The sequence below is a fragment of the Anser brachyrhynchus genome (genome assembly GCF_964034855.1).
Source record: "Anser brachyrhynchus genome assembly, chromosome: 1".
NCBI lineage: Eukaryota > Metazoa > Chordata > Aves > Anseriformes > Anatidae > Anser > Anser brachyrhynchus.
The window spans coordinates 167,894,864-167,915,380 of NC_137694.1; the positions used below are offsets into that span (position 1 = coordinate 167,894,864).

Genomic DNA, 20,517 nt, shown 5'->3' on the forward strand with positions numbered 1-20,517 from the left:
AACACAAAAACAATGCATGAAACAATATCCCTTTTCTGATGACTGACATCCAACAAATTTTGAAATGTCTAATTCCACTTGAATGCATGATATTACACACTTCTATTACATTAAAAAAAAAATATATTGATCAGCAAGCTCCTGATCAGCATTTCTTTCCTGACACACATACGACTTTCTCTAGAAACTGTCTGAAGACTAGCTTGCTCCTGGGTGATCAAATAATGCATAATTAACTTTTCAGTGGAGAATTATCTTTGTGTAACTTATTTCCTCCATTTCTTGGAATAAAATGTCCCTCCTGTCCCTCCACAAACTGCTAAACATGTCAAAATGTGTTAGCATAGCTCAGTTACCTCTTTACAGCATAGTCAGATACAGAAGTTTTGAACTGCTTTGTAAGCATTTTAAACATACTGTGGAACTGTTATATGATACATAATGTGTGGAAAATCAAACTTTTATTGAAACAAATTAAAAGAGCACAGCTATATAGCTGGCAGCTCTTTCAGCTATAACCCAGACTCCCTGCATTGTTGTCCACAAGAAGCAATCAAATCTGCTTTTTTGAAAAACACTAATTAATCTACTGCCAAGCAGGTATGATGCAATATGCCTGTTGCCTTATGACAAATTCACATTCCAACCTTACTTTGCTCCTGGAAGGAAAACTAGTAGTGCTGAAAGGATCCAAAGAAACAAAACAAAATAGAAGAAACCCACAGTTACAGACCCACTAGACTAATTTCATGGCTGACCTCACTTAGGCACTGCGGTTAACGTAGGGACAAGTTGGACAACAGCTTGCACAACAGTTTGCTAACTCTACCTACCTGACCTCCCCTGGCTTTCAGGCTGTCATTATTTACATTGCTGAAGACCAGCTCCTGATAGTGTCCAACCACCTCATCTATACCCGTAAAGTAAGCCTCAACCAAAATAACTTGACCAAGGTTTTCTGTGGATAATTAAGGCTTGGCAGAGGTTACCAAGCCTCCAGCTTTCAGTGTGATATACGAGCCAGGTAGAGGATACCAGTGTTCTGGAGGGGTGCCAAATCCCAAACACCACATTAGCAAGAAATTATGTTTCAGGTATGACTCAAAGCCTGGAAAAACACATTTCCATCTCAAGTATCAGACCTCAAAAATGCATGAGCTTTCATTCCGAAACCAGGCAAAGAGCATGTTAACATAGCACCATCCAGTCCACCTACAAGATATTTAATTAAAGCAGTTGGATGTCATTTCACCATATTTTCTCCTGGTATTTACAGAAGGATCACTGCCTGTTCCTCTTTTATAGATCTGATAGCTTAAGACAGGAATCAGTTCTTAACATTTAACTTGACAGGTTTTCAGCACAGCTCACTAAAGCTTTTCCTGTTTGGAGATGACAGTAAATTCATCCTTTGTACTAACACAATAAAAGCAACTAATACTGTAACAAAACAAGAAGTCCCATGAAGATATTTCTGTCACACATTTAAAACACCTGTTAAATGCCTACCTATGAAGTTCCACCTTAATCCCTCAGAAACTAGAAAAACTCTCAGACTCAGTAGCCTGAAATTAGAAAATTCAGTAACTACATTTCAGAAACAAGCTATTTTGATTTCACAGAAAACTCTCTCTGTAAACATAACAACTACTCTATGCCATTCAGCACTTAGTCTCTACCCTTACACACTTTGAGGGGAAGTGTGACACTCAGTAACAAACATCTGACTAATATTTGGAATGGTGAAAACAGCGGCCCTTTAGGAATACCATACCCAAGAACCACAGCAATTCAGATAATCATCAGAAATACCACGCCAGCCTTTCAGATTTTATGTCAGTAATATCAAAGCATAAAGTAAAGTGATGCTTGTCATATCATTTAACAGTTAGTTTTGCTCTGATCTTAAAATAACCTGAACAGCTTCCATTTTATATATTAAACGCTGTAAATGTTCATTAACAATTAGTTTGCTTGTGTGAGGTATAATAATTCATTTCTGAAATTCAATTTGTGCAAGTCTTATCGACTGGGTTTAAGAATGCACAAACCCTCACCACAGTATTCAGAACTGCTTTTAGCAGGTTAAAATAATTTTCTATAGGCAAACATTTTTAAAAAAGGACTGAGAAACATATTCAGTTAAGATTAGAGGTAGAAGGTGAGGGAAAAAACAAAACCACAGAACTCACTTGACAGTAACTCGATTGGACAAATCCTGAAGATCTCCTGGATGAAAAAGCTGAGCTTCTTTCAGTCCAATATTTTCGCAAGCTTTCAGAAAAACATTTATATTATCCTGCGAAGAGAAGTAGAAAGCAGTTGCTTAGTTAAAAGCACTAAGCAGGTTTTGCAAGATGATTAGTGCGAGCCACTAAATGTCAAAGCCCAGCTCATGGAAATAATACTAAAAAAAGCAAATCTCCTGGATCATAAAAACAGGTCGTTTCTCATATACACATGCAGGTTGTGATCTTAGCGACTGACTGGTACGTTAAAGATTACCTGGCATAAAGCAGCGGCTAGCCAGTAGGCAGCAATCTCCACTTTGATGTCAGCTCTGTTCAGCAAACAAACGCCCCCTTTCTAGCTTTGCACGACAAGCCTCACCTCTTGCCTTTAAAAATAACTCCAGCTACTGACATTCACCACCCAGAAACTCTTGGCAGGGGAGGAAGAGGAGGAACATGCTGTTTCTATGATTACAGACCGATTATGGAATACTGCACCTGGAATCTGGGTTTGGTTGCTGAGCAAGCTCCTGAGAGACAGAAACCAAACTGTATTCAGCCCTGCTGCTTCCTCACTTGTGGGGTTTGCTCTCCTCCTCGGTCCTCCCCTTTCTCTCCACCCCCCTCCCTTGTAACGCCAACATAGAACAAACTGTAGGTGCAGTGTATTGCAGCACCCATTTGCTGCACCTGTTACAGATCAACTGACCAGCAACAGCAGGTTAAGGGGCTGGGGGGGGGGGGGGGGGGTGTGAAGAAAAACCAGACTCTAATGATATATAGAGAGATTATACAACTTGTGATCTCTTTCCACTTCAAAAACAATAGGCTATAAGCAAGAAATTCCTTCTCGTTAACATGGAATGCTATCAACAACAAAAGAATTTGCCCTCTTGCGCACTTCTCAGTTTGGTTGAACGCCACAGGAAAAGGTACACGGAGTTACTTAATTCATAAACTGCATACAGCCATGTCATTCAGAGTGTTTGTAAAGTCAAGGTACTTTTATGAGTTTCACAGTATGAAAGAGCTCCACATCAGCAATTTCATATACTTGAAATGCCCCCCAACCTTTTTTCTTAATTTATTTATTTTTATGACATATCCTCACTGGATATAACAATATCTCATCTAAAACAGAAAAATCCACAGAGGAAGTAACAGCTGCTTCAAATACAGACTAAAAAAAAAAAGTGTATGTTTTTACTTTAAGTAAAACAAACCCAAGAATCCCCACAACCTTCTGTTTTGAAGCTCCCCAGGATTCCGGTATTTCTTATCTGTCTGCAAACATGGTTTCATTCAAGGAAAATATTTGAACAAGGTATTCCCCATGCAGGCTTCAGGCTCTGTGTTACCACATCTGAATGATCCCAGCTGACTGCCAACCCAGCAGTGCTGTGCCCCAAGGTCTGACGTGCTCCAGTGGGGGCTGTTCTGCTGGAGATTGAGGGGGAGGAGAGAAGTGACTTGACAATGACAGCAGGGGACATGACATGGTGGCACATGAGCAGAAGCAACAGGGAACGGTACAGGACAGGTAACCTCACCTCTGCACCAGCTCCTGCAGCACCCAAAAGGCTGCCTGCACATGTGGCCAAGATAGAGCTTTGTGCTGAGGGGTGTAACCTAATGGGAGACACTTCCTTTTCCTTCCCATCTTCCTTGCACCTTCAAGGAAAGCTGGCTAGATGCACCATTTGTATTCAAGTGTCACCTTGGTACCAACACCTCAAAAACTTGAAAAGGCACAGTTTCCTTCATATGCGAGAGGCCACTAATTATGGTCTTGCTGCAAGTTCCAAAATAGTGTGCTCTGATGGGTGTACCAGTTGCCAAAACACAGAGCAGCCTCCCAAACTAGCTTATATCAACCAAACTGCAGAGAATGAGTGTATTGTGCATATCAACAAGGAAGAAGAGTCAGATTTAGAAAAAACAAACGCTGCCTACACCCGGAGTGTAATAAAGACAGAATTACTTGCTCATCAGTGGTGGCTCAGCTGTACAACAGCCAAGTTGTTGGCATATGAGAGAATGAAGTTTGGAGGTGTTGTAGCAATTAAACCTATCAAACATGAACTTCCTAATAAATAACTCATATATGGCATTTAGAGTGTGTGCCAGAAAGGAAGAGGGAAATTTAAAAATAATTAAAAAAAGAAAAAACACAGCCAGTTTTGGCACTCACCTGTGTGCAGGCTAAAACAGCTGAAAATCTTCCTTTCCACAGTTCCCAAACCATCAGTTTGATCATCCTTACCATCTCTCAGGTGACTGTCCCAGCTGCAAACCCTCTTATGGCCAGGGCCTGGGATTCATACCCAAGCAGAAAGATCACCCAAAGGTCTGTTGCTTGAGTTTGGATATTGACAAAAAAAAAGTGTACCTTCAGCTATTCTGTGCTTGTAGTTATTCTTGACCATCCCTAATCATCATTAGTAGATCACTGAAGCTACAAGTCTCAAAATATCTAGCAGACACTTCAACGTTTAACAGAATAATGAACCTGAAAATGAATTTTAAGTAGTACCACAGAAATAAGCAGAAAAAAATGACAAGCTGTCAACAATTAGATTCATCATTGGAAATGTGAACAGGAACATTGTTCTGTGATTAATGTGCTCAAATATAGCAACCGCCACACTATTCCTTTTACCAAGTCATGGAATATAACTGTACTTTAATAAGACTAATGGTTGTTACCTCTTCAACTTCAAAGACTGTAGTGCAATCAATCTCATCATACTTGGTACACACACACACACAGAAAAATACTTTAAAAAAATGTAGACCTCAAACATCTAGAGAAACACAACATACCAGATCTATTTCTTGGTGACCACAACACACCCATACAGTGTGCTTGAGAAAAATGGTTTTCATGCCTGTATCCCTACAACCCTTCTGCCAGCAAGATGCTCCTAATCTCTGTACATCAGGGCAGAGCATCTAATTTTAAGGAAGATTTAATCAGCAGAATTGCAAAGAAAGAGGAGTAGGATAATAAGGAAAAAGGCAGGGACCCTATACAATAAGCAGAGAACATGAGAATTTGTTTTTGGTATGACAATAAAATCAGAGTCATAGAATGGTTTGGGTTCGAAGGGACTTTGAAGATCACCTAGTTTCAATCCCCCTGTCATTGGGTGGGGGGGCGGGAACAGGACACCTCTGTCTAGATCAGCTTGCCCAAAGCCCCATCCAAATTCTTCCAGGGATGGGGCATCCACAGCTTCTCTGGACAGCCTATCCCAGTGCATCACCACCCTCTGAGTCAAGAATTTCTTCCTAATGCCAAATCTAGATCTACCCTCTTTTAGTTTATAGCCATCCCTCCTTGCCCTAACACTACATGCCCTGACAAAGAGACCCTCCCCAGCTTTCCTGTAGGCCCCCTTTATGTATTGGAAGGCCACTATAAGGTCTATGCTAAGGATAGCATCAAATCATAGAATATCCTGAGTTGGAAGGGATCTACTAGGATCATCAAGTCCAACTCCTGCTTGTGCAAGTCCAAGTAGATGACATCAGTTGCTCCTTCCCTATCCACCAATGCTGTAACCCCATAGTAGAAGGCCACCAGATCTGTCAGACATGATCTACCCTTAGTGAAGCCGTGTTGGCTATAACCAATCGCCCCCTTACATTCCATGTGCTTCCATGTGCCTTTGCATAGCTTTTTGCATAATTTTCCAGGGGAATTTGCTCCATGGTCTCTCCAGGCACAGAAGTGAGATTGACTGGCCTGTAGGTCCCTGGGTCTATGAAGCATGATAAACAATACTGTTGCTACCTACACGCACAAGGGGAGTAACAGCGAAGGGAAGACAAGAGCTGACCAGTCCCAAAGCATTGTGTCACAGGGATACACAGACAGACCAAAAGACCAAATACATTCAGGGAGAGGGAAAAAAAAGTTTCTGACCATTAAAACAAGAATGTTCTGAACTAATGGGAGGGAAGGAGACAAAAATCAACTAGATGCTTTCAGTATAGAGCTTTATCAATGCATATCCATGAGCATCTAAAGTTGGAATTAGCATCACACGATTACACTTCTTAAATCATAACAGAAATAAAGCCTGAAGTGTTAACCACAAAATTCAAGTGCAATTCATTTTGGGTATGTTATTACTTTTTCTACGTGTTTCAGTGGGAGGGGGTGGGGAGGTCAGAAGGAGATTGGGAGGACAGGTTGTGTGTTTTTTCCCTAGACTATCTATGTACATGAGGAAACAGTAAAGCATTTCAGATGCTCCAAGCACAACTTCAGTTTCCCACAAGCAGTAAAGACTTACATTAAAAGCACACCACAGAACGCTGACTAGGTATAGCTATTACCGTTTAGCATTTCATTTTTGCCACAAACTTCAAAGTAAACCGCACCCAAAACCTCTGCAAACTTGTAACACGAGAGAGACCCAGCCTGCAGTGGGAAGCAGGTCATCCACAAGCTGGCATTTAAACCCTGCAGTTCGGAGGAATGACAAACGATACCACACGCTTTCAGGCATGCACCTGCCTCTCTGGTCCCCACGGGGAATCACAAAACATAGAACCTGCCCTCCGCCTGTTGCCAAGGTATTCCCCTCTAACCAACATTGAAAACAAGAGAAGATGGCATGCCAGTATAATGAACAGCCTTTGTCTTCGCCATGCCTCGCTTTCACATAGATAAAATGCTGGTGAGACTGTGGTCCATGCCCTCCCTCTGATATCGTAGCAGAGCAGGGCTGCCTTCCTTGCTCCTGCACACTCACTGACAGGAGAGGAAAGAGCTGGAGCTTTCCCACAGTGCTACTTCCCTGCTGTTTCTTGCTGGGCCTCAGCCCTGCTTCTTCTCCCAGCAAAGGGCAGATGGGCTGTGCCAGAGCCCTCTAGCTCCATCAGATGAATAGGGTTGGAAAGGCAAGGCTGGGCTGCTCATTCCCATCTCTACCCTCCAGAATGCAAAGAACCAGTCACTATGTAAGAAAACATGAAAGCGTGGACAAATTCCTTTAAAAATAATATTAAATCTAAAATGGGGATCACAAATGACAGTGGTGCTGTGTTTGCACCTGTGGTCAGCTCCAGACATCAACATGGTAAGAGTTTGAGATAAAGATGATGCAGCACTATGAAGACAGGCATACAGCACTGGTGGTAGTGGGGAAGTATACAGGCTCCTCAAGATCTTTAAAGAAAAAAAAAAGGTTTACATGGAAAAAATAGCATGAGCAACAGGGAATTGAAGATAAAGAAAAGTAAAACTGAAAGAGGATCAAGGAAGAAGTGGCCTTAAGTAGAAAAAACAGAGAAGGGAGGCATAGTTGGTAAAATATTAAAAAAATAAAAAAAATCTATCATGTAACAATGCAAGAACAAAGTGAAAGGGAATGAGGAGAGGTCTCCATATAAGGATTGGAAACCATCTTATTTTGGCTATACATGCAATGCAAGATCACACTAAATTCAGCTTGCATATATGAGTTGCAATTTAATTAAAAAATAAATCCCTCATTATCATGATTATCTGGGTGAGGCAGGAATATTAATTTAAAGAAGCGTGTAAATACATTTGCTTTCTTTAGAGTGCAGTCATGTTGTGTGGTAAGCCTGTCATCTCCTTAGTTAACTGTTTCTCTGAAGCTCTACACATACACTAAAACACAGGGAGATCTTACATGCATACAAGTTATGGCACATCTTTTGATTGAGTTGGCACCTGGGAGAAAAACACTTTAATTAACATGGTGTTTTTCTGTTTTTTCCAGGCTGGATAGGCCAATAAACAAAAGCAGTCCTCCATGTTGTCTCCTACTCTTGCGCAAAATACCTACCACTTCACTTATAGCTCTTACTTCTTTTGCCATTCAAGTTTTTATTGTTGTTGGGGTTAGATTTTTAGGTTTTTGTTTTGTAATTTTTTCTTTGCAGAGGGTGATGAGGAAGGAAGGGAACAGAATTTCATACCAGCACCCCATGCTCTCAGTACCATGGAACAGATTTGCACTGAAATGTTACAGCATCATCCAGACTGTGATTTGGTGCCAGAAGTTGTTTTCAATTTCCAGGTTCCCAAATAGGAGAAAGACAAAAAAAGAAAAGAAAAAAACACCACCCAGTACCTACAGAGCCTAGCAACAAGACTTTTGACATTTTAGGAGGAGAGAGAGATATTTTTATGGCTAACAACTTCTGAAGAATCATCTGAATTGCCCATGTTTAGCAGATATGTTTCTTAGTATTATGTTTATGGAAACATTTGGAGTAATCTTGAAACCTTATGCTACCTCTCCTTCATGAGAAAACCTTCTTGACATCTGCATTCCCTCAAGAAAGGGAATTTTTCTATGACAAAAAGAGGGTGGGTTTTGGTTTGTTTTGAAGGTATCAAACAATTTTCATATATACAGCATCACGCTAGCCACTAAAGCTGGCTCAAATCAGTACAATAAAGAATTTAGAGCTGTGTTTTGCAACAGCATCACAACACAGCTACATGTTGTTTATGTTCAGAGGTGGGGTAAAGGAAGAAACCTGCAAAAGGATCTCGTTCAACGAGTTAGGTGACCTGCTCTTCCTCGGAGCTATGTTTCGATTATTAGCACTTGTTGTGGGTGTGGGGGGTGGTAACAGGGGTGAGGGGGGAAAGCAGAGAATGGGGTTGAACCTTGTGGTCTGACCACAGGCCTGGGAGCAAGGAACTGCAATTACCACCTTGGCCTTGCACAGCAGACTGCCGAGTGCCTGCCACATGTTCGTCCCATCTACAAAATGCAATGGCCCGAGCTCTTACAGCTCTTGCTATTTCTGCAGAAGGCTCATAATGGGTTCAGTCTTGAACTGGAAGTAGGAGGAGTGGGTGGAATAACTAAACTATTTCTTTTTCCCTTTTTGGTCCCAAAATTAAAAAAAATCCTGCAAGCGTAATTAAACTTAAAATGACCTCAGGGCTTCTGTTCTGTAAATTATCCCACCTATAGCAGAATGCATGGAGCACTACATTGGCCAAAGATCTGAAACAGTGCTAATTGCTTTGCCACTCCCCTCTGTGTGCCCTCTGCTGTTTTTCCATATAATGTAGAATAATAAAATTGTCAATACTATTGTGATCCTTGACAGACAAAGTCTTCCCTACTGCTTAGCTCTGTGCATGATTAGAGAGATACAAGGAACAAACTCTCCAAAGATTCAAAGACTCGTTTCCAGTTTTTCCCTCAAAACCCTTGTGCTCATGCTGCCAGAACGCTGGCATGAACTGTCTGTTCCAAGCATCAATAATTTCAAATCGTAATCAAGGAGTATAAAATTCCTCTTTGCTGTTGCAGTTCACTCACCTACAGCTGTTGCAGTAGGTCTTAGAGTTTAACTTTTATGGAAACCACCTTCTGAAACAGCCTTAGAAAATAAACACTTAGGTTTCAGACAAAAAGGCCCATCCATCCCAAAGTCTTCAACTGTAAATGTGATGATAGCAGCTGGTTATGGACACACATAAATATGAGGTGTGCAATGAAAGACCTTCCCCCAGCTTCATTTCTCAGCCCCAGCACTCCCCATCACTGTGGGTAACAGCCAGCAGAAGACCTACTCTACCCAGTTCACCTCAATGTCTGCAACCTCTTGCAGCACTGAGCTCCACGAGTTATTTCCAACAGTAGCAATTCATGTTGTTTAACCTCAATCTCAACAACAAAAAAACCCCACTCATTTTCTTTTTAGAGGTAGGACTTCTACGTTCATAGTGTTCTACATGCTTGACACAGGAAGGGACCAACTGGCTTCAAGGACTTGAAGTCCCTTCCAGGCCTACCCCATCTCTATCATGTTGCAGTGTAAACTTCACTAAGGCAATATAGCAACAGTATATACTCCAAATGAATACTTCAGTGATAAGAGAAATTGACAAGCCATAAAGGGCAGGTGTGTTTCAGGGATGTCACTGTTACCAAATAAGGTAAACTAGAGAGGCGAAGGGCAAAAGTACAGCACTTGGACACCCTGGGCAGACAGACATTTCCAGTCAGGAGAGCTCCGTGCAGTTCTCGGCTTAATCCCATTTTGGGCAATACAAAGGGAATTTAACTCACTCAGTTAACAGGCAACGTTGACTGTAAAGCAAATATAGGCTCGAAAAGTTGGTATGGAATAGCATCCCAGGCTATTTCCTTGTTTAGACAAGCCTTAACTTTCCCACCACTTACACACATTCCAATCAAAGTCAAATAAATAAATAAATAAGCGATGTACTTTTCACTCTGAACAACTTATAAAAAGCAACAGACTTTACAAGCAAAGTGTGTAGAAACACTCTAATGCCAATTTATCCCACTATACAGAGTTGCGATGACAGTAATCCTCTTAAAGGTGAAACTCCCCTGAAGCCTAATGACTAATAAAATAAGAATTCTTGTTCTCGAAACATTGAAAGTTTTGGCAGAGCTTGCTTTTCCTTTTTGCCCCTCCCCCACGTTTGTTTTTTTTTTAATACACGTTTTTCTGTTTTCGTTCATACAGGTTAACCATTTGATATAGATGAAATTCAGCCCCACTGGTTGTCCAGAGGACTTGAAATAGAGCAAATTCCTCAGATCCTCAGTTCACATGGTTCCTGATTTTCAACTGTGATTTAGTACTCGGTCTTAAAAGAATTTGGAAGTTCCCTTTAACTTTTCCTTCTTCAGCAGCCGCAGACAGACATCTTTTGTTTCCCAAGAGGAGCAGCATCCTACCACCTTTTTTGTTTGTTTTGTTTATGAAACCTGCGTGTTAGGTGTTGGCACAGTGTTTACTAGCTTTTACGCACATTACCAGAGGGTGATTCAGCACAGGCACATGGGTGCAGAGGTGTTCAGACAGGCGTTGAGAGATGTGGTATGAAGAATGTGTACCAAACAGAACAGTGAGTAACACAGATATACAGCTCCAGCACTGATACCACAGGAAAAAAAAAGAAGCTATCACTGCTGCAATTAACATCTAGTTTCTTTGGAAATTGATGTGTGGTGTTTAGAATTCAGAGCAATAAATATCTGACAAGACAGAGAGAAAAGCACTGTAGCGTTTGCCCTATGAAGATTCAACACAAAGACACTGTCTACCGCAAGAAGTCTCAAACCTGCATTTCTTTGGCAAACGTAGAATAAATCAGATTATAAATGTCAACAGTTTAACTTAAGGTGTGTACCTTTTCTACATGGTTAACATTTCCTTCCGAACTGGAAAGAATGTTTCTCTACAAGCACAGAAACAGTCATCAGATATTTGAGAAAATAAAAATAGCATGTAAGTGACAGAGTATACAGAGAGCATACCACAGACTACAGCTGATTGAGTTGAGAAATGGAAATTTTTTGCAGATTGACAACCATATTTATGTATTTTGTTAGGTGATGGCAAGTTGAAGGAAAAATGGTCATACTTGTTTGGAGCTTTAGTTTAGAGCTGAAGGAGGGACGAAAATTTTCCCCATTAGAAAATTCTTGAAGCCAGTAATATTATTTTACTGTTTTAAAATTGTTAACTAACTAATTAGCATTTTGACATCTCCTCCTAGTAACTCAATGGACACATCAGTTTGGAACATACAGTCTCATTTAAAACCTCCCAAAATACAATCTCGAATTCACAGAGATGAGCCAATATGCACAGCCCCTACCACCCCTTGATAAGATTTCAGGGCTAGCAGTTGAATTACCATTTCTTGGGGTGTGTGCTTTGGGGTCTTCAACTAAATAATTTCTCACCATTTACATCTTTCTGGATACATTTCACTTCATCTTCACCTCCCAAAACTCTGCCGGTTTATTACAGCAGCTGGGTTTCGTTCTGCCTGATAGAAGTCTTGAGCAGCTACTAAAAATGTCACAAAGAGTTTGCATCAACCTCCCCTTTCTCCACACCCTACATTTCAAAGTGTTTAGGCAGCAACAGAAAACAATTAAAGGAAATTCATAGCTAAGGCTGAAACATGCCATATGTTTTCAAGCAGAAGGGCACAAAACATCAGTAAACCACTGCAGTGATTACGTACTCCCACTATCAGCCATTGAAAAACTATAGAACAATATCATCCCCAACTATTAATAACCATACTTCCTTTCTAGTATACAGTCCTCTTTTCTTAATTGTCTAACAAGGGTATTTTCATACAAACCATATTTCTCCTTCCCATAAGACAGCAGAAAGAATACAAGAAATGATTTATAGTTCTATGTACATTCCCACATCGTTCCTAACATTTAATTTATAGTTTTAAGTTCTCTATACTCACCGCAAACGTTTTGTTTTGTTGTATAGTTTGAGAGAATTGAAAAATCAAAAATTTCATCCCTGTCCTGACCTTCCTGGTTGATTTCAGGAAGGCCATTGAAACTCCTCTGCCCATGCTCCGCATGCTTGAGGTGTAGAATTGAAACAATGGTAAGTACCCTCTCATGAAGCATTTTGAGACGTAACATTTCAAAAGCTTTTTAAATACAAAGGTAAAAATTTCCTTAAATACTTAAGCAATAGTGATCAGGTTTTAAAAAAAAATCAGTCAGTTTATAAATTGTCAGCATTTTCATTCGTGTGTGTTTTCCATTATTCTCCAAATTTGAGGTAATCTGTTTATGAATTTGAAGTAAAAGTAACTAAAGTGTCTGATTTTTACATTGGAAATACACATGCTAATTTCCAATTGCATTTTATCATAGTGCTGAAAAAATTTCACTAAAATTCCTTAGGTAAAAAAATGCAACACACTGTTTGATAGTTATATTTGAAATACCATCCCTCTGTCACTTCACAGCGGAAAAGATATTTTCGTAGACTAATATAAATTCTTTTACGTCCAGGAAACTTGTTTGAGCACTTCAGCTGGACCACTTATCAAAGAAAAAAGTCTCCCCTCCCATGTAATTGTACTTGTCAGAACAAAACTAGATACTTAAGGTGTATCCCAGTCACCTATCTGGTAACAGTCATGTAGAAGCCCTCACCTAGTTCAAGCTTTTTAAAAGTCTGGAGATGTTATTGCAATTACTGGAAACAATGCCATAAGCATACCACATTAAAACGCTCTTCAATATTCGATAAAACTGGGTAATTTGCCAGAGCAGACAGGTTTCAAGCTAGGCATAAAGCTGAAATATACGAAGGAGAGAAGGGGAAAAAAAAGGCATTGAGAACTTTGCCTCAAATTTTTTAAGGCATAGTAAAATATGATTGCTTAGAATTACACTGTCCTTCCTTGCAATTAACATTTCTTTATTTAAAATATCTTGCCTCCCACAGGAAAAAGGAAAATAACAGTTTTGAGAAGTATTTTGTTACCTGCAGCGTAAAAGGGATGTTGAGAGATAGATTACTACTATAAAGGAGAAACTGATAATTTCTGTCATCTGAAATGTTACTAAGCGTGCCTAAAAATTTGCAGGGTGCCTTATGAAGGAAAGCAGATGTGATGGGAGGTGGATGAACAGCACAAGTTCCATCAAACCAAATTCACTTTCTCCCCATTCCTCTCAACTTTCAGACACATTGAAGTATGGACAGAAGTCACAAGAAACAAGAAATTGTTACTGTAAAACTCCATTCATGTAAGCAAAGATTGCACCAGGTAAACAGAAGTCTCTTAAACACTCATCTTTTGAATTCTCCAACAACTTGCTGTGCATATTCATCTGAAAAGTAGGTGGTTAAGCCTTCTGCCTTTTGTTTTCACATTAAAATTATTTTTTTTTCTGAAAAAGGTTTGTATCATCTTGTGCCTTGCCTTACAAAAAGGCAACATCGGACTAATCAGCTTGCAGGTGAAGCACATCACATAGTACTTGTGCAACTTCATTCTTTGAAAAAGTGCTGCGTACACACACAACCTCTACCTCCGAATTTACAGCCCAAAGAGGAATCGAACACACAAGACAGATCAGCCATGAGGGAGAGGCAGTGCAATGGAGGCAGGACTCGAGGCAGAGCTTGTGGCCACATTAGCTACGACACACCCTGGTACTTGTCAGAAAGGTTTCTTAAACCTTCAGGAGAAAAAGCAACGTTCCGCATCACTCAGTATAATGTTCCCTCAGCACGTCCAGCCCTCTTGTCACTGCAAAAAGAAACAGATGAGCAAGCAGAGCAAGTCAAATGCTTATTAACTCATTAGTCAGCTCCCAACCAAAATTTACGAGGCTAACTATTTCTTATAAGAGATTTGGGATACTGTTAGCTGCTGCACTACCAGCAATTCTATCCAGGTTTGAGCCTTTTTTTTTTTTTGGTAACAAGGCCAAATAAACAACAGTAGCTGTTATGCAACTTATTCCATATATTTGTGCATTTGCCTCTCCACATTTTCCATAAGGAATAGAATGAAGAAGAGGTTCCCATACATTTATTCTCTCATACCACACAAGCTAGTATTAATATTACTAATGTAGTCCATACTATTAAACTTCTGATTTGCAAATTGACTAAGATACTAAAAAAAGCTAAAATAACTTTTTTTTTTTTTTAAGAAAAAGCAAAATGCAAGGAGACCGAAACCACAGACCTGTGTAAAGGCTATACTAAAAAACAAGGAATTGAGAAGTAGGAAAAAATGAATACAGTCAAGATTTTCAGCATGAAGGAATGACTCCAAAATATTTGAAAAGTAGAGTTGTTTTTAAAATTCTCTGTAAGAACATACTAATATTGCCATCATTTTTTAAAATTTTCTAAGTGGAAAACATAACTAATTTGAGTTTATATAATCTAGAGAGGGAACTTCACAGCCAAATCCCCAGAAAAAAAAACACACACAATGAAAATGAAGATTGTTTCAGTGTTGTGTGGATTTTATCTCAAAAAATTTGTTTTAAGATGTCCTACAGCAGAGTGAAAAATCTCTTCTGCTTGACATTCCCGTTCTCCTCCAACAAGGAAAAAACAAACTGTGTCAAGAAAACATTCCCACAGAAAATTTTGGCCAGCTATACCTGATGACAACTGATAAGGAAGTACCAGGGCGTCTCCAAGGTTTGCAAAGCATTAGACACAAAGGCTCAGAAAAATATTTTTTAGTGGCAGCATTTTTTATCTTCTCCACCCTTGTCTTTATCTCCCTTTTATTTTGGTATAATTTAATTTTCTTCCATATTTCTCCCTTCTTCCCTTTATTACTCCCTACTTTACTGGTTTAGGAGTTATATGTTGATGATCTCCATAACAAAGTGGCTCTCCCTCTCTTTTTCAGGTGGCTGTTTTGGTGCAAGTGGAATTAATTCCTTCTGATACATAAAGTAAATACACTAAGTTATATAGTGCTGTTATATTAGATTGTATTAAAGGAGAGATGGAATGATGTTTGAGTAGCACTTGTCAGAAGGGCATGTTGGGCCTGGGTGAACTAGGAATTTAAGTGTTTGAAAAATACTACTTGGAAAACTAGCAAGACACTCTTCACCCTAAAGCAACCCCAGTTGCACAGTAGAACAACAACAAAATCCCACTCTACAGTTTTTCAGATGCACATGTTTAAACCTGGGACTACCTGGTTCAAACCTGCCTACTGATGAGCAGTTTTCTTATATAAAAGGGAAACAAAATTCATGAAGATGATGTTCAGTGCTCATGTTCATCCAGCTCTCACCCAGAGAGTTAGTGAGCAACATCTCTGCTCATTTGAAATGAGGAATGAGCTTTAAAAAAAAGTGCTGATGGCATTTCATCTACAATTCTGAAAAAAACAGTAGCTCTCTACTCTGCCCTATGGTTTGACCACAGCCTTCATGCCTCTGATGTGATGATTACTCTTCCTGACCACAGGGCAGAGCAAAGCATTGCCCTTCCACCTTATTAATGCTAGTTGCGAGGAAAGACAGATGGTCTTAAGTGCCCAGGTCAGGACACTGCAAGGCAGGATTCCCATTAGCTACCTTTTTTTCCAAAGGAGGTACTGACTTTTTCTTCACTACCAGGTCTCAGATGGAAGCTTACATTTATTAAAAACTTTGCATTGCTACAGACCATACAGCTGTTTCTCCTGAGCAATGAGAAAAACAAATTATTCTGACAGATACGTCGAGGTTGCCTTATGCTACACAGAACTCATTCATCTTCCCACTGTCTCGTGATTTCTGACTTCCACCCCAGTTCAGTCTCTTTGTGTTCAGCCAGCTAAGTTGGAAATTTGAGGTTTCTGGGGAACAAAGGCACTACAACGAGAGATGCATCCCAAAACACTCAACAGAACCCTGTTGGAAAACGTGTTGTCAGGCCAAAGTCCTCTCCCTGGTGTAATTATATGCAAACCATCTCACATGTTGGGATTCAAGCTGAAAAGTAGGAAACACATACTTATTGAGAAGCTTTTTTTTTGGGGGGGGGGGGGGGGGGGGGGTCCACAAAGCATTCATTATATTTTTCCCTGAGAACTCCAAACAAAATCAGCTTGCAACTTTTTATTTAGTAACATCCTGAAGCTGCAAGATTCAAGATTTCCCTTTCTTTTTCCTCCTGTCTATTTCAATACTAAAGGGAGAGAATCATTAAAAAAAAGAAAGAAAGAAATACCATACATCAAGAAAAACAATGTTCTTGTTGTTAGGAGTAAAAAGTTGTGGGGTTTGTTTTAAGAAAAAACTTCACCTTGGATAAAAGGAAAGTGGAAAGGTCTTTGGGGATTACTTTTTCACCTTCATCAGAAACTTTGGAGTAACACTAGGCTAGGAAACAGCAAAAGGAATGAAGCATCAACAAACCATGTTGAAATGGTCATTTAATGCACAACGTTTGAAAGAAAGGAGGGAACAGAGAAGCCGGGATTGCTCTTTAGTGCAAGGCAGCTTTTCAGAACGTGAGGTGAATTGTCTGCTATCCACATTTCAAGTGCAGTTGCATCATGTCGATAGATGGAACAAGGCATAAAATTTATAGTTCTTTGTCTAGATATAAGTTGTGCTGTTCTAAAATCAATATAAGCAGTGTTTTCTCCATAACAGGAGCCAAGCAGGGGGAATAGGATCAACCCAGCAAGATCTTTCAATGTGAGAATTTTCTTTAAATCACATTTCCCTGATGTAAGCCTATTTGATACAAGTGTGGACCACAAAGAGCGTCGTGTTTTTGTTTTTGTTTTTGTTTTTTTAAAGGCAGACTGCACATTCATTGCCTTGAAAAATGAAACTCTGTCTTCCACAATTCTCTGACCTTTTCCTTACCCTTTCCCTGTCCCCTAGAAACACCAAAGAGCTTAAGAGCTTCATGAACTGCTACTCTGTACTGGTTTGCTGCTGTACTAGGGAAAAAATATGGATTGCTCTTTGTACTGTGTGTTTTATACAATTGGAAAGATAAGCAGAAACTAGTTCTTCATTCTCCAGAAGATATTTCAAGTGCAAAGTTTTCAACAAATAACATTCTCTCAGCATACATTTAGTGGTGTTAACTGCCCTTCACAGTCTCTTGAAAGGTAATTAAAGCAAGCAAACAGCCATGTCCAAGCAAACTCCCTTCAGGAATCCTGCAAGCACATCACCCTCTGTGTGCTGTTAAAAATCAACCTGCAGCAAGTCACAACCTCCTGCAGGTACCGCTGGAATTAGTCCTTTGTACCCTGAAGGCTGCACGTGTCATTGCTCAGGAACCTCCTCGAGAGCTATGCTGACATTATGTTGGTCACTCATGGTTGATTTTTGTTGGTCACTCATTGTTGACCAGCAATGACAAGAGAGCCCAGGATGGCTGCAGCAGCATCTGTTCCTGCCACTGCAGCTCTGCAGCAGCAATAAGGTTGCACGTCAACTCAGCTGGGCAAGCTGACATTGATCTAGGACTAATCAAACGTGTACGCTGCTCTGTGAGTCATAGACTATCCTGAGTTGGAAGGGACCCACAAGGATCTAGGATGTGCTGCTGCAGGAGCAGGTGTTCCCAGCAGTCACGACCTGCTAATTGCCATTGGAATAAGAGTTTCACTTCAGGGCTGGGGTAGTGTGAGCACCTCTCGTCACCACCAAAAGATGGTTCCATTCTGCCCTCTATCTCCTATTCCCACCACTTGCCTGCAACTTGTTTAGTCTTGGTCTCTTCCCTTAGTGTATCAGTTCAGTTTTCCAAACAAAAATTAAAAAAAGACAGCTAAGATGACTGATAGATCTCACCCAAGCAGCAGGAGACACATGCCTCTGAAATGGAGCAGCAGCACTTCAGTAATAGCTTAATGAATTTTTAAGTTTGCCCAGTACCAATTCAGTATTTTTGACAACTGAATGCTAAGTTTAATTTCAGCATTTAATCAAGACACATATTTATCCATTCCATCATGATTATACCCAAACCACTGAGATCCAAACCCAAAATTGCTAGGCAGCAGTGTACTCAAATTAGAGATGAAAGTTGAAGCCCATTTTCAGTTGTCTAAAATGAACTTGAAATTTAGGTGATTCTGCTAATATAAAGCTGCTATTGTATTTTTTAAATATTAATGTATCACAAAAGCAAGTGACAATAACACATTCACTTCATTAAAAACAAAAACACCACCAAAAAACAGTTCAGTCTTCCACCTCAATACAAAAAGCATAGTGCACAATATTCCATAGAAACCAGACTTATTATTCATATAGGCTTTCACTTCCTATTTTACTCAATAAGTTTGTCTTCAAAATAACCATGAAGTCAAAGAAACAATATAATGAAATCCTTCTGGAGATTCAACCAAAGACGCCTGTTGAACATTGAATTTCAGCACTGCTGAGAACACTGCCAAGTATTTGAAGTGAACATAACTTTTCAGAGGGAAGAGGAGGAAAAATACCACACTAATATGGCAGTCAAATACATTAACTTGAAAATATATATACATCTTTTAAAGCTTTTGTTTTCTGTAGACTGCCATTCTGTCAAAAAATAAATAAATGGTATTTTTCTCCCTTTTAACTAAAAAAAAGGACAGAAATGGATGCTAGATGCCCAAAGATTAATAAATGTTTAGGAAATGAACTTGAGTCCTTAATCACGGTGAGTCCAGAGGACCATGAAGGTGTAGAAAGAACAGGATCAAAAGATCAAGAGACTCAAATTCAAGTTGGGGGATCTGTTTATCTGTTAGAAATAAATCCTCTCTCTTGAAGTTAAAGTTTACACCTGCTTAACAAAAAGAAAAAAAGTCCCCCTACCAACAGTATTAGTAAATCTCAAAGGCTTGGTGGGGAGCAATTAACGTAAGACCAAAAGACACTGAATGCAGCAGAAGTGAGAACTGTAGAAGTGGATATGAAGCCATGAAAAACACAGCCTAGAAGCAGATTTGTGGGAGGAGCAAGTAACAACAATTAAAGTATTTCTAGAGCATGGCAAGCAAGCCTACCAGCTAATTCCTAGCAAGCACTGTAAACTTTCTTTTTCTACTGACAAATTGTCTGCTTTTATTTCAAGTATAGAAGTATAGATGGAAAGGATCCCTGTCAACTAAATCTTGTGGTTCATCAGCCATGGTATCCTGAGCCTGTCAGGTACCAATGCTTGTGTTTCTGTAAGTGCAGAAAACTGTATTTTTTTTAGTGAGTTTTACATGCAGTGATGACAGTGGGACTCTCCAAAGCTTGAACACATTCCTCTCAAGTCTCCCCTCAACGAAAAATAAGTCTCCCCTTCTTCCCATTATTGCCACAATAATCACAATCTTCTGAAATCGAAGTATTTCTGTAAAATCTTTTCCAGAGGTTAACATAAAACATCAGCTGTCTCAATGACTATCTTTAACCGGTATTTTAACACCACCACCACCAGTGGATGGTCCTGGTTTATGAGATTCATTCACCCTTCCTCTGCTTTCTTTTATTTTTGAAGACTTGCAGGAACTAGAAACAACTTGACGGAACAATAATGCACCACAACTAAGACAAACTACACACCTAATGAATACTCCAAATTCTCGTATCTGAAAACAAAATAATAATAATACTTGTAAAAATGAAAACATTGCATTTTATCATTCAAGACAATACTTAGTCACCACAAAAATGAAATCTATCCTATGTTTATCTGGTTTGGATTAATGGCTACTTTAGAGACCCTTTAGGCAATCAAACTACTGATAGAATAACCTCACTGTCTTCCCCAGAATGATTTTGGTTTAATTTGAATTCTTTTTTTGGATGCCTCATAGGGGAAGAATGTGCAGCACTCATTATTCACAAACCTAATACCCAGAGCTTTTCTGGGACAAAGGCAGCTAACGCTTTGTACATTCATTTGATGTGGAAATACACTTTCTGAGCTTGCGCAATGATATATGGCAAGTTAACCCAATCTTATGACTTCCAGCCAAGTT

General features: G+C 39.6%; 1 protein-coding gene across 9 annotated transcripts in view; it reads right to left on the reverse strand.

Annotated features, from left to right (window-relative positions):
- LMO7 (LIM domain 7) overlaps window positions 1–20,517 on the reverse strand; it is a 129,336-nt gene that overhangs the window by 70,497 nt on the left and 38,322 nt on the right. For all 9 annotated transcript variants that reach the window (XM_080588907.1, XM_080588906.1, XM_080588904.1 and 6 more), the window contains exon 4: window positions 2,193–2,299. In XM_080588907.1, coding sequence (XP_080445033.1) covers window positions 2,193–2,299 — 107 coding nt within the window. The remainder of the gene's footprint in view (window positions 1–2,192; window positions 2,300–20,517) is intronic.